General features: G+C 50.6%; 2 protein-coding genes across 4 annotated transcripts in view; one reads left to right on the top strand and one right to left on the bottom strand.

Annotated features, from left to right (window-relative positions):
• Positions 1-61, top strand: part of phka2 (phosphorylase kinase, alpha 2 (liver)) — a 17792-nt gene extending 17731 nt beyond the window's left edge. For all 3 annotated transcript variants that reach the window (XM_083691591.1, XM_083691589.1, XM_083691590.1), the window contains one exon: positions 1-61. This exon is cut by the window's left edge and continues 123 nt beyond it. In XM_083691591.1, the coding sequence (XP_083547717.1) occupies positions 1-51 (51 nt within the window). In that variant the 3' untranslated portion in view covers positions 52-61.
• An 11339-nt stretch (positions 62-11400) lies between these two features.
• Positions 11401-20883, bottom strand: ppef1 (protein phosphatase, EF-hand calcium binding domain 1; the record flags this gene model as incomplete). The annotated part of the gene is made up of 16 exons (XM_083690800.1): positions 11401-11603; positions 11877-11961; positions 12449-12612; positions 12731-12837; positions 12962-13104; positions 13346-13531; positions 13877-14272; positions 14458-14607; positions 14956-14992; positions 15352-15518; positions 15838-15884; positions 16664-16778; positions 16946-17115; positions 18821-18881; positions 19181-19308; positions 20829-20883. 16 exons carry the CDS (start codon positions 20881-20883, stop codon positions 11401-11403), a joined length of 2214 nt encoding a protein of 737 aa, XP_083546926.1.
• Positions 20884-20991: the final 108 nt, after the last annotated feature.

Raw genomic sequence — 20991 nt, 5'->3', positions numbered from 1 at the left:
GTCGCCTACGTCCAGGACTTCCTCCCCAAGTCCAGCTGCCTCATGCAGTGAGGACTTACACCCCTGTACACACTACCGGGCCGAACTGAGCTGAGCCGTACTGGGTTAGGCCTGGGTTAGGCCTGGGTTAGGGTTAGGGTTATGGTATGGTAGTGTATGGTATGGTAGGGTATGGTATGGTATGGTATGGTATGGTATGGTAGTGTATGGTAGTGTATGGTATGATAGTGTATGGTAGTGTATGGTAGTGTATGGTATGGTAGTGTATGGTATGGTAGTGTATGGTATGGTATGGTAGTGTATGGTAGTGTATGGTATGGTAGTGTATAGTAGTGTATAGTAGTGTATGGTATGGTAGTGTATGGTATGGTATGATAATGTATGGTATGGTAGTGTATGGTATGGTAGTGTATGGTATGGTAGTGTATGGTAGTGTATGGTAGTGTATGGTATGGTAGTGTATGGTAGTGTATGGTATGGTAGTGTATGGTATGGTATGGTATGGTAGTGTATGGTAGTGTAGTGTAGTGTATGGTATGGTATGGTAGTGTATGGTAATGTATGGTATGATATGGTAGTGTAGTGTATGGTAGTGTATGGTAGTGTATGGTATGGTAGTGTATGGTATGGTATGGTATGGTATGGTAGTGTATGGTATGGTATGGTAGTGTATGGTATGGTAGTGTATGGTAGTGTATGGTATGGTATGGTAGTGTATGGTATGGTAGTGTATGGTAGTGTATGGTATGGTAGTGTATGGTATGGTAGTGTATGGTATGGTATGGTATGGTAGTGTATGGTAGTGTATGGTAGTGTATGGTATGGTATGGTAGTGTATGGTATGGTATGGTAGTGTATGGTATGGTATGGTAGTGTATGGTATGGTAGTGTATGGTAGTGTATGGTATGGTATGGTAGTGTAGTGTATGGTAGTGTATGGTATGGTAGTGTATGGTATGGTAGTGTATGGTAGTGTATGGTAGTGTATGGTATGGTAGTGTATGGTATGGTAGTGTATGGTAGTGTATGGTATGGTATGGTAGTGTATGGTATGGTATGGTAGGGTAGTGTATGGTATGGTAGTGTATGGTATGGTAGTGTATGGTATGGTATGGTATGGTAGTGTATGGTATGGTAGTGTATGGTAGTGTATGGTATGGTAGTGTATGGTATGGTAGTGTATGGTAGTGTAGTGTATGGTATGGTAGTGTATGGTATGGTATGGCTCGGGTCGGCCCAGTAGTGTGAAGCCCCTTACATTACTGTTGTGATGCTCCAGTACTGTTGTGATGCTCCAGTACTGTGGTAAAGCTCCAGTACTGTGGTAAAGCTAGGAAACAAACCAGGGTCCACGGAGTTCGTTTAGCTTTTCAAATAGTTGAGGTGTGATTGGTTGAGCTGCCTGGCGATGGTTCCTGTGACTATTCCACTGGCTCCTTCACGCTGGTCCAGCTGAATCGAGTGACCAGGGGAGGCTGGTGGAGGTAGAAATCAGAGGAATGAGTCAAACACAGGTGTGTTTCTACCTCCACCAGCCTCCCCTGACACTGAAACTATCTGAACGCCAGTCCTACCAGCGGACCCAGTTTTGGTCGGAAACACGGTCGATTTGAATAAACAACTATGACAAAGTAACAAAAAGGGATTCTTGCAGCTAACCTAAAACCTCCTCAATAATCTAGCAGCAGCCTTGACTTTAAATTGATTTTAATCCACTATTATTATTTTTATTGTGACACTAGACGTATACACTGTACTAAAGGTATTTATTATCTTTTAAAATGAAATGAATTCAGGTGTGTTTTGTTGTTGTGTCAGCTCTGCTGACTGAATGACTGCAGCTACTGTGTTTGTTAACCTGGTGCCATTGTCCTGCTGTGATGTCACATCCTGCTGTGATGTGACGATGACCATGGATCCTTTTGTTGTTGCCTGTATTTAACAAGTTATAAATATGGTCAACAAAACAGTTATTCAATGAGCCCAGAGCATGTACATGTATGGTTGCATGGTTATCTGCCTGGTTATCTGCCTGGTTAGTCTGTGTTGTAAAGAAACAGTTATCTATGACATCCAGTTCCATGAATCCGCCATGTTAGAGCTGCTCTGTGGCGCTACGTGATGTTTATGTTTAACCAACATCAGTTATATTACCTGCAAGGTGAAAGAAAGGAATTTCAAAGAAATTACTTTATTTTTCTAAAACTACAGAGCTAGTTGTCTTTCTGGTGATGTGTCTGGTATAACTGGCCGGTGATGTCACACGACAGACTCGGGGGGGGGGGGGGGGCTTGTTGTGAGGCGTGGAAAGAGGGACGGTACTGAATCAAACACGTCTGATTCCATTCCTCATTCCATTCCATGCGTTACAGTGAGCCCGTCCTCCAATTTCTACCTCCACCAGCCTCCCCTGGGGTAGTAATCTGCTGATTGTTGTTCTTGGAGGGGAAGGAGATATGATGCTGATATATTCTGTTAATGTTGGTCTGACTTCATTACAGAGGGGTACAATTCCACTGACTCTATAAATACATGTAATTGACATATAGAATAATTATTAATGTATATGTTGAATAATTTATAGTGTTCAGCTGTGTGACCGTTTGTATGATGTACAATTAATGAATTCTGTCATTCTACAATGACTTTATTCACCATTTTTCCAAGATGAAGGAAATAATATTTGATATTCAAATGGAACATGGACAAAACATGATCCACAGGTGTGACCAAGTTGCTAAGATTTATTGGGATCAATATATATAAATATATATATATACACAGCCTACTGAATACATATGACAATAACTTACAGTACATACACATCACATTTTCATGATAATATTTATATAGATTAATTTTCACTACCGTATAGGTTAATGTCCTTATTTGAAGGAAATATATGCCTGTGAATGCTGTACTTATCTATTAACAATTAATAAAATCCATCTACCAATTAAATGTTTTTTTTTTTTTAATCTCTTTTGATATTGTTGTCTGTGAAGCGATCAGAGAGAGGAGCATTACTAATAAATAAATAACACATCAGAGGAGAGAGAGCAGGAACCGTCCCTGGGTTAGGCAGCGGTCTCCAGAGGTTTCCCTGGGTTAGGCAGCGGTGGTCAGAGGTTCCCCTGGGTTAGGCAGCGGTGGTCAGAGGTTTCCCTGGGTTAGGCAGCGGTCTCCAGAGGTTTCCCTGGGTTAGGCAGCGGTGGTCAGAGGTTTCCCTGGGTTAGGCAGCGGTCTCCAGAGGTTTCCCTGGGTTAGGCAGCGGTCTCCAGAGGTTTCCCTGGGTTAGGCAGCGGTGGTCAGAGGTTTCCCTGGGTTAGGCAGCGGTCTCCAGAGGTTTCCCTGGGTTAGGCAGCGGTGGTCAGAGGTTTCCCTGGGTTAGGCAGCGGTCTCCAGAGGTTTCCCTGGGTTAGGCAGCGGTCTCCAGAGGTTTCCCTGGGTTAGGCAGCGGTGGTCAGAGGTCTCCTCTGCTGGCATTTCCTCCTGCTGTAGGGGGGGAGTTGGAGGGGAGGAGGGCAGGCACACCTGTAGCCTCCTCCAAGGTTCACACACAGGTGGGAGCAGCCTCCGTTCCTAACACTGCACTCGTTTATGTCTGAGAGAGGGGGAAGAGAGAGAGAGAGAGGGGGAAGAGAAAGGCATTGAGAGAGGGAGAGTGTGTATGTGCGTGTGTGTGTGTGTGTGTGTATACTCACCCTTGCAGTGGTGTCTGTCTGTGTGGAGTGTGTACCCCCGGGGGCAGATGCAGTGGGGAGACCCTGGTAGGTGAACACACCTCCACTCACACCTGCCGAGAGGCCCCTCCCCCTCCACACACTCACCTACGTCTGCAAGGAGGGAAGACAACCACAGTCTCCACATCACAGACCTCACTACACACACACACACACACACACACATCACAGACCTCACTACATCACAGACCTCACTACATCACAGACCTCACCACATCACAGACCTCACTACACACACACACACACACACACACACACATCGCAGACCTCACTACATAGCAGACCTCACTACATCGCAGACCTCACTACATAGCAGACCTCACTACATAGCAGACCTCACTACATAGCAGACCTCACTACATCACAGACCTCACCACATCACAGACCTCACTACATCACAGACCTCACCACATCACAGACCTCACTACCTCACCACATCACAGACCTCACTACATAGCAGACCTCACTACATCACAGACCTCACCATCACAGACCTCACTACATCACAGACCTCACTACATCACAGACCTCACTACACAGCAGGTTCACTCTCTGACCTCACTACATCACAGACCTCACTACATAGCAGGTTCACTCTCTGACCTCACTACATCACAGACCTCACTACATAGCAGGTTCACTCTCTGACCTCACTACATCACAGACCTCACTACATAGCAGGTTCACTCTCTGACCTCACTACATCACAGACCTCACTACATAGCAGGTTCACTCTCTCTCACACACACACACACTAACATAAACGTTATGAAAGAGAGACACAGAGAGAGAAAGAGAGACACAGAGAGAGAAAGAGAGACACAGAGAGAGAAAGAGAGACACAGAGAGAGAAAGAGAGACACAGAGAGAGAAAGAGAGACACAGAGAGAGAAAGAGAGACACAGAGAGAGAAAGAGAGACACAGAGAGAGAAAGAGAGACACAGAGAGAGAGGGGGGGGGAGAGGGAGAGAGAGGGGGGGGGGAGAGGGAGAGAGGGGGGGGGGAGAGGGAGACACCTGTACAGGACGTCCCGTCTCCAGCCAATAGGAACCCTGCATCACAGCTGCACCTGAACGAGCCGAAGGTGTTGACACACGTCTGCTGGCACTGGGGCTGCTCCTCCACACACTCCTCTACATCTACACACACACACACACACACACACATTATGTCTACTCTCCTTGTCTGTCTGTCTCCCTACCTGCCTGTCTGCTGCCTACCTAGTCTGTGTCAGCAGAGAACAGAGAGAGAGATGAAGAGATGAACAGATGAACAGAGATAAACAGAGATGAACAGAGATGAACAGATGAACAGAGAGATGAACAGAGAGAGATGAACAGATGAACAAAGAGATGAACAGATGAACAAAGAGATGAACAGTGCATGAGTCCATCCTCTGATTTGTACCTCCCCCAGCCTCCCCTGGTGAGCTGCTCCTCACCTCTACAGGTACGCTGGTCCTCCAGAAGAGTGAACCCTGGTCTGCAGCGGCACCGGGCCCGTAGGTGGGCCTGATTCTGGGCCACAAGGTGGTCCTGGTCCTGGGTCTGGTTCTGGTCCTGGGTCTGGTTCTGGTCCTGGGGGTCCAGGGGCTCGACCACACACAGCTGGGAACAGCCTCCGTTGTTCAGCGAACACGGGGTCATCTCTAGGGTTGGAAACATGGAGGGGTCAGGGGTCATCTCTAGGGTCAGAGACATGGAGGGGTCAGGGGTCATCTCTAGGGTTGGAAACATGGAGGGGTCAGGGGTCATCTCTAGGGTTAGAGATGGCATATGTTTTATATGTTATATATATATTTGTTGTAGAATGTTTCTGTATCTGACAGTTCTGGAACGTTGCACCCTGCTGAACACACCTCTCAGATCTCCACATCCTCAATGTACTCAGCTGTGTGTTCTGAAGCAGCACTGACCCGGTCCGTAATGGATTCTAAATGTGCCTCATAAATTCATAAATGGTTCATAGTCATAGCTTCAGAGTCAGCTGATGTGTCGGCCAGACGCTCTGATGTCGCTGAGGTAGCTAATCTCAAAAACAGACTTTACTCACACACACACACACACACACACACACACACACACACACACACGTTTAACTACTGCAGCCCTCAACTCAACTTGGCAGACCCTGACAGAGAGGGAGAGTATGGATAAAGACCTCCTCCTTTTGATGAGAAGATCAAGAACTTAAACAAGTCACTGTTCACACGTGTTTGATCCTCCGATTTCTACCTCCACCTGCCTCCCCTGGTGAGGTGGTTGGGGTTACATTGGGGTTAAAGAAGTGTAACTTACCCAGACACACGGGCGTCACCCCGCTCCACGTCCCCCCCTGCTGGCAGTAGCTGTGTATGGTGCCGTGGGCCAGGGTGTAGCCTGGGTAGCAGGCGTACTGGATGTAGTGTTTATACTGGTGGGGGGCGGGGCTAGGCAGGCTCCGGAAGTAGAAGGTCCCGTGGGTGGGCAGGGGGGGGTACGGGCACACAGGGCGCCTGGGGGGGCGGGCCCGCCTGGGGAGGGGGGGCCGCCTGGGGTGAGAGTTCAGGCTGGGGAGGGGGGGCTGCCTGGGGTGAGGGTTCAGGCTAGGGAGGGGGTTCAGGCTGGGGAGGGGGTTCAGGCTGGGGAGGGGGGGCCGCCTGGGGAGGGGGTTCAGGCTGGGGGGGGGGGGCCGCCTGGGGAGGGGGTTCAGGCTGGGGAGGGGGTTCAGGCTGGGGGGGGGGTTCAGGCTGGGGGGGGGGTTCAGGCTGGGGAGGGGGGGCCGCCTGGGGAGGGGGTTCAGGCTGGGGGGGGGGTTCAGGCTGGGGAGGGGGTTCAGGCCGGGGGGGGGGGAGGGCCTTGGCAAGTCAGCTGTGACGTTTGTGATGAAGTCGTCATGGTAGGGACTAGGTGAGGACTCTGACCCCAGGTCTGGAGGTGGAGTCACCTCAGAGAACGGTGCCGTCTCATTGGCTGTTCCATGTCCCTGGCTGGTGTTGGGGTTGGGGGCGGAGCCTGCTCTAGTGAGAGTGTGAAGTCGAGGGGTTGGAGGGGGAGGGCTGTCGCTGGATGTTGTCTCTCTCTCTGCGTACATGTTGGGGGGCAGGGAGCCCTGGTCCTGGGGAGTGTTGGGGGGCAGGGAGCCCTGGTCCTGGGGAGTGTTGGGGGGCAGGGAGCCCTGTTTCTGGGAAGTGTTGGGGGGCAGGGAGTCCTGTTTCTGGGGAGTGTTGGGGGGTCCGACAGGGGGGTTAGCTAGCAGCACGGGCAGGAGGAACACGTCTTTAGAACTCGTGTGGGTCAGAGTGTCGTAGTGAGCTCGGAGGTGGTTCTTCAGAACCAATGGAGCGTCGAGGTTCTGACCAATCCTGGGCCTCGGTGGAGTGGAGTGCCTCCCAGAACTCATGATGTCAGACTCTACACGCAGGAAGAGAGAAGAAGAGGATTCACTTTTTTATTACAATACAGCACCAACTAGCTAATACCTTTAAGACCATACCTTTAAGACCATACCTTTAAGACCATTTATAGCATTGGATCAAAAGGGTTTCATATTTCTCTCACATCAACAGTACAGAGGAATTAGGGTGTGTGTGTGTATATGTGTAATTACGTTTTCTCAAATACACACAACTGTTCTTCTATGCTATAAGCAAAGTAGTAGTCATCCTTCCTAAAGAGACTTCTAGGCAGTCAGACATCTAGGCAGGCTCAGGTGAAATCCAGTGGAGGCTGGTGGAATCAGAACACACGTGTTTGATACCATTCCTGATGCCATTCCAGACATTACAATGAGCCTCCGATTTCTACCTCCACCAGCCTCCCCTGGTAACAGCTCCGAGCCTCTACGTGGGTTGTGTGGTTGTCTCACCCACACACACAGGCATGGTGCTGTTCCAGGTCCGGCCCTTGCAGTAGAGCAGGGGGGGGCCGTGGAGCCGGTAGTCAGGCTGGCAGCTGAAGACCACCCAGGACCCCCCCTCCACCACCCTGCTGTCGCCATGGAGGAGAGGCCCAGGGCTGGGGCACCCCGAGGCTGGGGCACGGGCACGCAGACACACACACACACACACACACACACAAAATATGCAGCAGAAGACATCCAATTAGACTAAACAATTTCAGGTAAATTAATCGGACTCACAAATGAAAATGAAATCTATTAAAATATCCCCCCCCCCACACACACACACACACACACTCACCGACACACACCGGAGGTTCTCTCGTCCAGTGTCCTGACACACAGCTGTTTGTGCGGTAACCATGGATCCTGTACCCACGGTTACAGGAGAACGTGACATACAGACCCCCGTAGCGGAAGAAGGTCCGTCCGTTCTCCAGGTGTCTGAACCCCCGGCACGGTACACCACCAAAACCTGAGAACAGAACCTTCTATCACTAACAGAACCTGGAGACAGAACCTTCTTTCACTACCAGAACCTTCTATCACTACCAGAACCTGAGGACAGAACCATCTATCACTACTAGAACTTTCTATCACTAACAGAACCTGGGGACAGAACCTTCTATCACTACCAGAACCTGAGGACAGAACCTTCTATCACTACCAGAACCTGAAGACAGAACCTTCTGTCACTACCAGAACCTTCTATCACTAACAGAACCTTCTATCACTACCAGAACTGAAAACTACGAAGGTTCAGGCAGGGCACTTTAAGGAGGAGGGCAGATGGCCGTCAAGCCAAACCTAATGTCTTACTATGTTCATTAAACATATTAAAACAACATAATCTGATGCAACATGCATCGGCTATAACAGGGTCTCTCATTTCTAAACAACTTAACTCATTCAGTGCCGAGGGTGAATAAAGTCGCCCAAACTGTCAACATTCTAGAGTGCCAAGGGTGACTTTATTCACCAAGAACGCATAAAGGATGACGCTTCATTTCGTAGCCAATCAAAGTGTTGTTGCTAGGTAAACACCACATAGAACACTTGGCCCTCTAGGTGGTGAGGTTTCTGGAATTCTTTGGCAGTTGGTGAGTTAACTGAATATTCTACATTAACACTTTCAAATAAAAGAATATTAAATACAACAATTTACCACTTTATCAACCTCAACATTTAGCTGACTCCATTCTAGCCTCTGACCCGTTAAGCAGAGGTATGAGACCCAGAGATGGTACCTGCAGGGAGGGTCCACAGCAGAGCGAGCAGCACCAGTCCAGTCAGAGGCTCCATAATCACACCAGCACTCCGGCCGGCCCTGGTTCCCTAGTTCCTTGTTCCCTAGTTCCTTGTTCCCTTGTGTCCTAGTTCCTTGTTCCCTTGTGTCCTCCAACAGTAGCAGCACCAGCAGGCCAGCTGCGCCTAGTTCCTTAGCCGTCCCGGGTTCCCTATTTCCTTGTTCCCTAGTCCCCTAGTTCCTTAGTCTCCAGTAGCACCAGCAGCCTGAAGACAAGGCTCCATGGAGGAGTAGAGTTCCACACAGGAGAGGAGAGAGAGAGGGAGAGGAGAGAGAGGGGGGAGAGAGAGAGAGAGGGAGAGGAGAGAGAGGGGGGAGAGAGAGAGAGAGGGGGGAGAGAGAGAGAGAGAGAGAGGGAGAGGAGAGGAGGGCTGGATGACCTGCTCTACTGACAGCAGACCTGGAATAACACTCACTCAGGAGGGAGAGAGGGGAGGGGAGGTGCAAATCACTGGAATACCCTGCCTGACATAGGTGCCAGCAGACACACACACACAGGAAAAGGAAGGACTCTGGTGGACTCATCCACCTTTTTATTATGTCTTTAACAGGACGAGAGCGCCTTCCTGCTGATGGTCGTTGGTTCCCTCAGGGCTGGGAGCTGGTTCCCTCAGGGCTGGGAGCTGGACGCAGCGACACAGAGCCCACAGACGCCGAAACAACTACATTACAAATCTACACTGGCTGCCTTTCACATCAAAGCATTAACAACCTTACAACACTGAAAAGCAACGTACTGCAGAATGATCCTCCCTCTCTCTACCTCTCTCTGAGTGTTTGGCATCTGGTAGTTGTGTGTGTGTGTGTGTGTGTGTGTACACTCACTGAGCACTTTCTTAGGAACAGCTGTACACCGTCTCATGGTGGAGGTGGTGGAATGGTGTGGGGAATGTTTTCTTGGCACACTTTGGGCCCGTTAATACCAATCAATCATCACTTGAATGCCACAGCCTATTTGAGTGTTGTTGCTGACCATGTGCATCCCTTCATGGCCACAATTGACCCATCTTCTAATGGCTCCTTCCAGCATGATAATGCATCATGTCACAAAGCAGAAGTCATCTCTAGTTTCATGAACATGACAATGAGTTCAGTGTTCTTCAGTGGCCTTCCCAGTCACCGGATCTGAATCCAATAGAACACCTTTGGGATGTGGTAGAACAGGAGATTCACAGCTTGAAAGTGAACCTGAAAAATCTGCAGGAATTGCGTGATGCAATCATGTCATCATGGACCAGAATCTCAAAGGAATGTTTCCAACATCTTGTGGAATCAATGTCACGAAGAATTGAGGCTGTTTTGAGAGCAAAGAGAGGCCCTACCCAGTATTAGTATAGTGTTGTAATAAAGGGAGTATTACCCAGTATTAGTATAGTGTTGTAATAAAGGGAGTATTACACAGTATTAGTATAGTGTTGTAATAATGGGAGTATTACCCAGTATTAGTATAGTGTTGTAATAAAGGGAGTATTACCCAGTATTAGTATAGTGTTGTAATAAAGTGCTCGGTGAGTGTGTGTGTTCCTAGCCATTTGGCCTGTTTCAGGGCTGACACACACACACACACACACACACACACACACACACACACACACACACACACACACACACACACACACACACACACACACACACACACACACACACACACACACACACACACACACACACACACACACACACACACACACACACACACACACACACCGATGCTTATAAAGGGATTGTAATAAAGTCAATAAGAGGAGGATTTTATTCCAGGTCTTGTTTTAGAGATAATGAACCCGTGAACAACATCCTGTCACATGACTAAGACATCTAACATCCTGTCACATGACTAAGACATCTAACATCCTGTCACATGACTAAGACATCGGCCTACCATGTGAAGGCTAACAGTCGGACAAAACACATGTGTTTGATACCGTTCCTCATTCCGTTCCAAGCATTACAAGCCTGTCCTCCAATTCCTACCTCCACCAGCCTCCCCTGGTGTTCTACCTCCACCAGCCTCCTCTGGTGTTCTACCTCCACCAGCCTCCCCTGGTGTTCTACCTCCACCAGCCTCCCCTGGTGTTCTACCTCCACCAGCCTCCTCTGGTGTTCTACCTCCACCAGCCTCCCCTGGTGTTCTACCTCCACCAGCCTCCCCTGCAGCTCACCACACCTGAGCACCACTGGGAGAGGAGGCAGGAAGTCCAGCGCTGTTTTGTAGTCCCAGTCCATCCCTGTCTTTAACAGTGTCAGTTGTTCTGCTGCTGGTCTTTAACAGTGTCAGTTGTTCTCAGCCCTGCTGCTGGTCTTTAACAGTGTCAGTTGTTCTGCTGCTGGTCTTTAACAGTGTCAGTTGTTCTCAGCCCTGCTGCTGGTCTTTAACAGTGTCAGTAGTTCTCTGCTGCTGGTCTTTAACAGTGTCAGTTGTTCTGTTGCTGGTCTTTAATAGTGTCAGTAGTTCTCTGTGTCAGTTGTCCTCAGCCCTGCTGCTGGTCTTTGACGGCGTCCATTTTGTGCACCACTCTGAAAGCCTCCAGGAACTCGTTGAAGTCGATGCTGCCGTCCTTGTTGAAGTCGATGCTCCGCACCAGGGCCTCGATGGCTGCGTCGTCCACGGCAACGCCCAGGTGGGCGCTGAACATACGCCAGGTGTGACGGAACTCCTCCGTGGAGATCTGACCTGGACGCACGGAGACATGTCACATGTTCACCTTACAGTACACCACGTTACCATAGCAACATGCTAACAGTTTGAGCAGTCGCTCCACAGAAGCAGAACACGGGCTGGGAACAGAGCTCACCTGACTGGTCTTTATCACGGGCTGGGAACAGAGCTCACCTGACTGGTCTTTATCACGGGCTGGGAACAGAGCTCACCTGACTGGTCTTTATCACGGGCTGGGAACAGAGCTCACCTGACTGGTCTTTATCACGGGCTGGGAACAGAGCTCACCTGACTGGTCTTTATCGATGATGTTGAAGATGCTCTCCAGGTCTGTTCTGTACCTGTACAGAGTCTCAGCCAGGCTGGGTGTGACCTGAGAGGGGGGGGGGGGGGGGGAGGGAGGGAGAGAGAGGGAAAGAGAAGGAGAGAGGGAGGGAGGGAGAGTTGTTGGTTTTATTTGTTTTTACATTTGATCTACTATGGTATTCTCTGTGTGCCCTTGGTCCTGGTTGTAGTTGTGGTTGTGGTCCTAGCTGTGGTTGTGGTTGTGGTCCTGATTGTGGTCCTGTCTGTGGTTGAGGTTGTGGTTGTGGTCCTGGTTATGGTTGTGGTCCTGGTTGTGGTCCTATCTGTGGCTGTGGTTGTGATTATGGTTGAGGTTGTGGTTGTGGTCCTAGCTGTGGTTGTGGTTGTGGTCCTGTCTGTGGTCCTGGGGTTGTGGCTGTGGTTGTGGTTGTGGCCCTGGCTGTGGTTGTGGCCCTGGCTGTGGTTGTGGCCCTGACTGTGGTTGTGGCCCTGGCTGTGGTTGTGGCTGTGGTTGTGGCCCTGGCTGTGGTCCTGTCTGTGGTTGTGGTTCTGACCTGAGGCTGAGGCTGTCCCGGGCCCATGTCCTCAAAGCAGGACCGGTACTCCACGTTGCCGTCTGGTGTCAGCCGGGCCAGACGGGGCCGCAGGGTCCTCCAGGGCAGGTCCAGCCTCAGAACTGCCTCCACCACCTGGGCCCACTCACTGGTGGAGATGCACCCTACACACACACACACACACACGCACACGCACACACGCACACACACACACACACATGCAGTGAGTGCTCTCAATCAGTGTGAGTGTGAGTATGTGTGTGTGAGTGTGTGAAGTCTTACCACTGTTAATCTTGTCGTGCTGCTGAAAGGCAGCCATCAGTTCAGAGCGGTGAGCAAACAGCTTCTCCTGCAGAGCCTTGACCGCTGAGCTCTCAGCTACACTCACCCTGGACACACACACACACACACACACACACTCACTTTCCAGTACCTGTGTCAGCAGTATAAGCCCCCTGGTCACCTGGTCAGCCGTATGTACAGTACATTGTGTGTGTGTGTGTGTGTGCGTACCTCTGTGTGAGGGTGAGTTTCCTGGTGGTCCGGCTGACCTGGTACTGGTAGAATCGAGGTACCAGCTCCCGGCCCAGTTTGATGTACGCCCCGCGGTTACTGCCCTCCTCGTAGTAGTTAGAGGCGGAGAAGATGGTGATCACCTAGGCAACGCAACACTGTTACTGCACAGAGAGGCTAGGGGGGCTAGGGGCTAAGGCTTGGGGCTAGGGGAGTAGGGACTAGGGGCTAGGGGAGTAGGGGCTAGGGGCTAAGGCTTGGGGTAGGACAGGGCTGGAGTTGTGTGTACTCTACTGTACCTGTCCGTCATGGCAGAGTGGGCAGGGTTAGGGTGTGTGTACCTGTCCGTCATGGCAGAGTGGGCGGGGTTAGGGGCGTGTGTACCTGTCCGTCATGGCAGAGTTCGTAGCCCTCCTGTTTACATTCGTGGGATCGGATGAGCAGCGCCAGGCTGTGTTTCTGCAGCAGGCGGTGGGTCACGTCAGGACCGAAGTAGCAGCCCCCGCCTCGGAACGTGTTGGGGCTGCAGCCGCTCTGGGTCTTAGGGTCGCTCCACAGCAGGTCCACCACCTACAGACAGAGACAGACCCCTCACTACGGTCCTCTACCTAGAGACCCCCCCCCCCCCCAGGGAGACAGACCCCTCACTACGGTCCTCTACCTAGAGACCCCCCCCCCCCCCCCAGGGAGACAGACCCCTCACTACAGTCCTCTACCTAGAGACCCCCCCCCCCCAGGGAGACAGACCCCTCACTATGGTCCTCTACCTAGAGACCCCCCCTCCCCCCCCCAGGGAGACAGACCTCACTATGGTCCTCTACCTAGAGACCCCCCCCCCCAATGTTTACAATGATTCACCTGCTGTCAGAGATCAGAGGGCTCCCCTCAGACAGACTAGAACACGCTCCCTCTCACCTGCTTCCACTCCAGCTCCTCACGGGGGGGTTGGGGGGGGGTGAGGGCGGTGCAGGAGTCCAGGAAGGGGACCTGCAGGCCGCTGGTGGGGCTTAGCATGCTGGGGGAGGGGCCAGGCATGCTGGGGGAGGGGCCGGGGCGCTGCGTGACTCCAGACACGGTCAGAGGAGAGCACAGCGAAGACGAGGAGGAAGAGGAGGAGGAGTCACTGCCCTGGCGGGTCAGGTGACAGTGCCTTGTCCTGGAGGGCCGGGGGTTGTGGGGGGGTCGCGCCTGGCCGCGGCGGCAGTCTGAGCGGGGGGTACGGGGGGAGCGGGGGCTGTCGGTCGGTCTGGTGGTCCTGCTCACGTCCCCCTGGTCAAGGCTACGCCTGGGGAGCCTCAAGGCTGACTTCACCTGGGGGGGGGGGCGGGGAGGGAGGTGGAGATCCAAATTATTTTCTTATGCTTTACCTCAAAAACGGAAGCAAGAGGATCTTATTTAATGGACTAGAGCAACTTCAGACACAGAGGAGCCACTTCATAAACAGCCATGTCCCCCAGCCTCCTGTCCTGTCCTGTCCTGTGCTGTCCTGTCCTCACCTTGTGTCTCTGGATGGAGCTGAGGGAGTCCAGGTCAGTCATGTCAGAAATCCCCCCGTGGACAATGAGGACCTTGTTGTCAATCACTGCTGCTATGGGCAAAAGGCTGAACACGTCCTGCAGCAGCAGCAGAATGTCCCTGCCGTGTGTCTGGGGGCGGGGCCGAGACACAGGGGCGCGTTCAGGGACGGGAATGTTACAGAATGTTACAAAATGTTACAGAACGTTACACAATGTTATACAATGTTCAGACAGAAATTAGTTGTTTTGATCAAACGTGTGAGACATGGAATGTCGTCTGTTCTATAAATGAGACATTTCTCTCTCCAATGTTCTAACTGACTGAGCCCCAGGTTTCGGTCATGACAGCCAGCCTCCACTAGATGGCGATGATCACATGTACACAGGTCAGGTCTCAGCTCTCTGGGAGCTGTACGACACCGGAGTACGTTATTACTGAAGGCACAGAATGATGACATCACTAGAGGAGACGGTTACCTTGTACTTCTGCATCACTTCCTTAGTGAACCCATACCTGCAACAGGAGAGAGGCAGAATATCAACATGGAGGCAGCCTAATAAAAAGGGGTTAGGGGCTAGGGTGAAGGGTCTAAAGTGTAGGGGATAGGATGTATGGGCTAGGGTGAAGGGTCTAAGGTGTAGGGGATAGGATGTATGGGCTAGGCCTAGGGTCAGGGTGTAGGGTGTATGGGCTAGGCCTAAGGTCAGGGTGTAGGGGCTAGGCCTAAGGTCAGGGTGTAGGGTGTAGAGGCTAGGCCTAAGGTCAGGGTGTAGGGGCTAGGCCTAAGGTCAGGGTGTAGGGTGTAGAGGCTAGGCCTAGGGTCAGGGTGTAGGGGCTAGGCCTAATGTCAGGGTGTAGGGGTTGAGTCCTACCTCAGGTTCATGATGTGGTCCTCGTGGTTTCCCCGGTTCAGGTGCATGTGGTCGGGGTACAGCAGCTGGTAGGCAAACAGCAGGACCACGACCTCCATGGACTTCTTCCCTCGGTCCACAAAGTCTCCGTTGAACACGTACGGGGTCTCCGCAGACGGAAGACCGTTCTGGAACAACACAGAAATAGATTCAACAGATGGAAAATACTACTAGATACTGCCTACTTCTCTGTTTGATCCACTTGATCTGAGAAGAATGTTCTGCTTCTATACGGGCTGGAGTCGGGCTCTACGTTCTCATGCAGATGCGTCATGACTGGTTGTGCTAACAGCTTCATATTGGTGCGCTAGGCTATGCTAACAGCTTCATATCGCGCTTAGGCTATGCTAACAGCTTCATATAGCGCTAGGCTATGCTAACAGCTTCATATAGCGCTTAGGCTAGCTCGGCACATGTGGAATTCTGAAGACAGGACCTCAGCCTTACCTTGTAGAATATGAGCAGCAAGTCATCCAGTCGTCCGTGAAGATCGCCTGAACAAAACAGGACGGATCAGAGGCTCAAAACACAATGTCAACAAAGGTCAATGAGCATTTAGCCACTAGAAACCATCAGGTGGCTGCTATCTACGATCTAAACACACTCCCTCTCCTCTTGAACCGTAAAGATGTTGTTGTGTGTGTGTGTGTGTGTGTGCAACATGTTCCATGGCATCAAGTAATGACTTGGTAGAACAAACAAGGTGTGCTCCACATCAATCAGCTGTGCTCTCAGGCCCGTCTCAAGCATTCTTGAGTCTGATGAGATGCATACTTGAGGAGAAGAGGCCTTCCTGGCAGAATCAAGTGCCTGTTTAAGGCGTACATAATCAGGAGCCGCCCGCTGGCCTGGCCCCCAGAGGCCGAGGTCGACCACGGAGCATCTACCCAGGGGAGGCCGGTGGAGGTAGACATCAGAGGACGGGCTCGTTGTGATGGAATGAGGATCTTCCCAACTAGACATTTCGGAGTACTGTTCTTTTTTTTTTAGGGTTAGGGTTTAATATGTTTTTAGGGTTAGGGTTAAATATGTTTTTAGGGCATTTCTGCTTTATTGGGATAGAGACAGTAGAGATTGACAGGAAGGATGGGAGAGAGAGAGAGGACGGATGACATGCAGGATAGGTCGAGGGTCGGAATCGAACCAGGAACCTTGCGATTACGTGGTAAGCGCATTAGTTTACCATGCCACTGAGCGCCCCCTACTGTTCTTCCCCTTGACAGAGTGGTACTACAGGTGATGTGTACTCAGGGTGCATGGTGTAAGGACCTACCACAGATGGTGATCTCCTTGGTGTAGGAGGTGGACAGGTGGACGATGTTGGGCATCTGCTGGAGGAGCTTCTTGGTTTCCTGGAGGAGCTGCAGCACGTAGCTGGCATGGAGGGTCTGGGGGGGGGCAGAGAGGGAACCGTCAGGGGTGTCCCAGGGGAGGGAAATCCTTACCTGCTGGTCCTTGCAGGCGCTGAGCAGAGCATTTAAATAACGTTTTATTCAGTACCTGCTGGTCCTTGTAGGCGTTGAGCAGAGCATTTAAATAACGTTTTATTCGGTACCTGCTGGTCCTTGTAGGCGTTGAGCAGAGCGTTGGTGTCCCTCACGCTGAGGGGGAAGGAGAGGCGTGGCCCGCTGTAGGAGTCAGGGACCGTGATGAGGTTGTAGTGGGCGTGTCTCTCCCAGTCGGCCCAGGGGTCAACCGCCGGGGTCAGCAGGTGGGAGATCAGCTCTACACACAACGATGATGTCATCAGTCACACACAGCAGGTACCAGGGGAGTCTCAAACACGTGTTTGAGACCATTCCTGATTCCGTTCCATGCATTACAATGAGCCCGTCCTCCGATTTCTACCTCCACCAGCCTCCCCTGGTGTGTCTGGATACACACAGGAGAGGACAACACAGGTTTACACAGCACAACTAACACGCTCACCAATTACTGATCATCATTATTTACTGTGTGTGTGTGTGTGTGTGTGTGTGTGTGTGTGTGTGTGTGTGTGTGTATCTAAGGTGAACAACTAGAAATGTGACGACTACAAAAGTTATATGAAGTCACTAACAAACATCCGTCTTAAACGTTTCTCCTCCTAACTAGTAAAACTGTGTCTCAAACGTTTCTCCTCCTAACTAGTAAAACTGTGTCTTAAACGTTTCTCCTCCTAACTAGTAAAACTGTGTCTCAAACGTTTCTCCTCCTAACTAGTAAAACTGTGTCTCAAACGTTTCTCCTCCTAACTAGTAAAACTGTGTCTCAAACGTTTCTCCTCCTAACTAGTAAATCACTCTCCTGCTGTAACAGTGTGTTTGTAATGGTGACTGTGAGGCAGAGTGTGTCAGTGTGTCACCTGAGCTCCATTTCAACACGCTCATTATAATAACTAATCATTATAATAACTATAACCATTATAATAACTATAACCATTATAATAACTAACCATTATAATAACTAGTCATTATAATAACTATAACCATTATAATAACTAACCATTATAATAACTAGTCATTATAATAACTATAACCATTATAATAACCATAACCATTATAATAATTATAACCATCAGAAACGATGCAATCCCCCACCTCCTCTCCTCATCACCTACCCCATCTCCCCCCTCTCTCCCTCCTCCTCTCCCCTCCTCCCCTCCCACCGGTCTGGAGTGGTCACTTCCCTCTTTAGACAACAGTTGTTGACATGCATAATTTACACACACACACACACACACACACACACACACACACACACACACACACACACACACGCCTGCATGGGGTTGCTAAGCAACAGAGTATCACGCCAGTATGTTTTTAGGCATAAATATAAGCGCCTGATGAGACTCCGATTTCGCTCAGCAGAAACATCGCGGACGTCACAATAAGCTTCCTACTATGTTCCTGTCAGCAGAGCAGAAAAAGACATCAAAGGATGTTATAGAATAGATTATTAATTACCAGAATACATTATTAATTACCATAATTAAACATCTCCGGTACATTGTTGAGCAGAAGCAGCGTGTTGGCTAGTATGTTGTGGTCAGGGGAGGCTGGTGGAGGTAGAAATCGGAGGACTCGTTGTAATACATGGAATGAAATGAGGAACACTTCGGTCCAGGCATTACACTGACCCATCCTCCGATTTCTACCTCCATCAGCCTCCCCCGGTTGGATCAACAGTCTAATCTCTCTCTCAGTGTTGCAGAAGGTCAGGTTGGGCTCAATTCAAGAAGTGGTTTTATTCAAATTTACAATTCAAAAAAGGAAAAACATTTGATGTAAAAGCGATTCATTTTCAGTTTATTGAGAGATCATTGAAAATCAATTCCTCATTTGCAATTACTGAATTGTAATTTCCCTTTAAATGTTTTAAACTTTTAAACTTCTTGAAATTCAACTGAACCCGACCCTGCAGAGCAGAACATGAAAGAGGTTCTCACCGGACCCGTTCCCGTTGAACTGGGTGAAGTTGTCCAACATGAAGCTGAAGAAGCTGGAGAGCTGAGGAGAGGTCACAGGTCACCTTCAGCTGTCAGTTAACTACTGCTGGACAATATGAAAAGTCTTAGATAATGCTGAAACAATATTCTGCTCTTTGCTGGTATCAGCTAATGGAACTTTATAACATTACCTTTATAACATTACCTTTAGAACATTACCTTTATAGTGTTAATTGTAGCTAAAGGTATGTTACCTGTAGCTGGTCCTGTTCCCCTGCATACTCTATAGACTGTTATAAATGTGTTATAAGGTTACCTGTAGCTGGTCTACAGACTGTTATAAAGGTGTTATAAGGTTACCTGTAGCTGGTCCTGTTCCCCTGCGTACTCTATGGACTGGAAGATGTTCCAGGTGTATCTCCGTCTCATCTCCAGACGGGCCATGTAGCGTCGGTACCACCTCTGGATCAAGATAGCTGCCTTCATGGCTGGGGGGGGGGGGGGGAGAGGAGAGAGAAGAGGAGAGGAGAGGAGGAGGGGGGGAGAGAGGAGAGGAGGGGAGAGGAGAGGAGAGGAGGGAGAGGAGAGGAGAGGAGAGGAGGAGGGGGGGAGAGGAGAGGAGAGGAGAGGAGGAGGGGGGGAGAGGAGAGGAGAGGAGAGGAGAGGAGAGGAGGAGAGGAGAGAGGAGAGGAGAGGAGAGGAGGAGGGGGGGAGAGGAGAGGAGAGGAGAGGAGGAGGGGGGAGAGAGGAGAGGGAAGGGGAGCAGAGGGATGGAAAGGAGGTGTGACAGAAGAGAACAGGAGCTTTAAGGAGCAGAGACAGAATGACGACACTTAGGTGATGGAGGTGGTGTATGGAGGTGGGGTATGGAGGTGGGGTATGGATACACACTTTAGAATGACACACACAAACACACCGCCGTAGCAACATCTGGGTAATCAATAATCAAAGAAATCAATCCAAGAGAGCCAACCAGAAGCCCTGGTCCTCAGGGACCCTCCTGCTCGTATGAAGCAGACAGAAACAGCCTGAGCACTCCACAGCTAATTACTCTGGAGGGGATAGAGACAGACATGAGATGAGCTCCCTACTCCCTAGCCCCCTACTCCCTAGCCCCCCACTCCCTAGACATTAACCCCTAGCCCCTACTCCCTAGCCCCCTACTCCCTAGACATTAACCCCTAGCCCCTACTCCCTAGCCCCCTACTCCCTAGCTCCCTAGCCCCTACTCCCTAACTCCCTAGCCCCCTAGCTCCCTAGCCCCTACTCCCTAGCCCCCTACTCCGTAGCCCCCTACTCCATAGACACTTGGGGTGTTTCTGGAAAGGGCTTGAGTGTTGACAGGTGCACACTATCATGATGAATAGCCATGTGAGTTGACCAATGGGAAACAGCGATGGGGTGAGAGGCGGGCTCTTACTGAGTGCTGGGCTGGGCCTCCTGGCAGCTGCGTCTGTGTGAACAGTAATTGAATCAAATCATTTGTGAGTTGAGCTCAGATGGAGAGAGGGAGAGAGAGAGGGGGGAGGGAGGGAGGTGGAATTAACAACACACAGGGGAGTGAGAGAGGAACATTGGAGGCTGGAAACGACTTTGAGGAAATTAATGGAGGTTTGGCAGGAAATCAGAGGAGTGGAGAGGGAGAATGAGGCAAAGCAGATAATATTTCTGCCAACATCTTGATGAGATAAAATATGGATGGGGAGAGACGACACGATGTGTAATTAATTGGACGCCAGTTCATAAGCATAACAAATACATAAAGGTCCTCTAGATTCACATTAATGTGGGGATGAGAGACGTCTGACAGGACAGGCGTCAGGACTATTCAGAACAGTCACCTGCAACGTCCCTGAAAGACATCTCACCTGTTTCCCTCCATCCCTCCATCCATTCCTCCCTCCCTCCATACCTCCCTCCCTCACTTCCTCCCTCCATCCATCCATACCTCCCTCCATCCATCCATTCCTCCCTCCCTCCCTCTCTCATGACCACCAGCCCCCCTCACCTGTCTCCAGCCTCTGCCCCTGGTACTCTGTGGCGATGGAGGTGCCACACCCCATGGTGGCTGAGAAGGGGGGGCCAGGGGGGGTCCAGGGTGGGGTGGGGGTTCAGGGGTCACATGTGTCAGTGAGTCACCGTAGGAGGACAGAAGGACGCAGGTCCTGGCA

The sequence above is a fragment of the Argentina silus genome (assembly GCF_951799395.1).
Source record: "Argentina silus genome assembly, chromosome: 19".
Lineage (NCBI taxonomy): Eukaryota > Metazoa > Chordata > Actinopteri > Argentiniformes > Argentinidae > Argentina > Argentina silus.
Note: the sequence above shows the minus strand (reverse complement) of the source record. Positions and strands in the feature narration are given on the sequence as shown.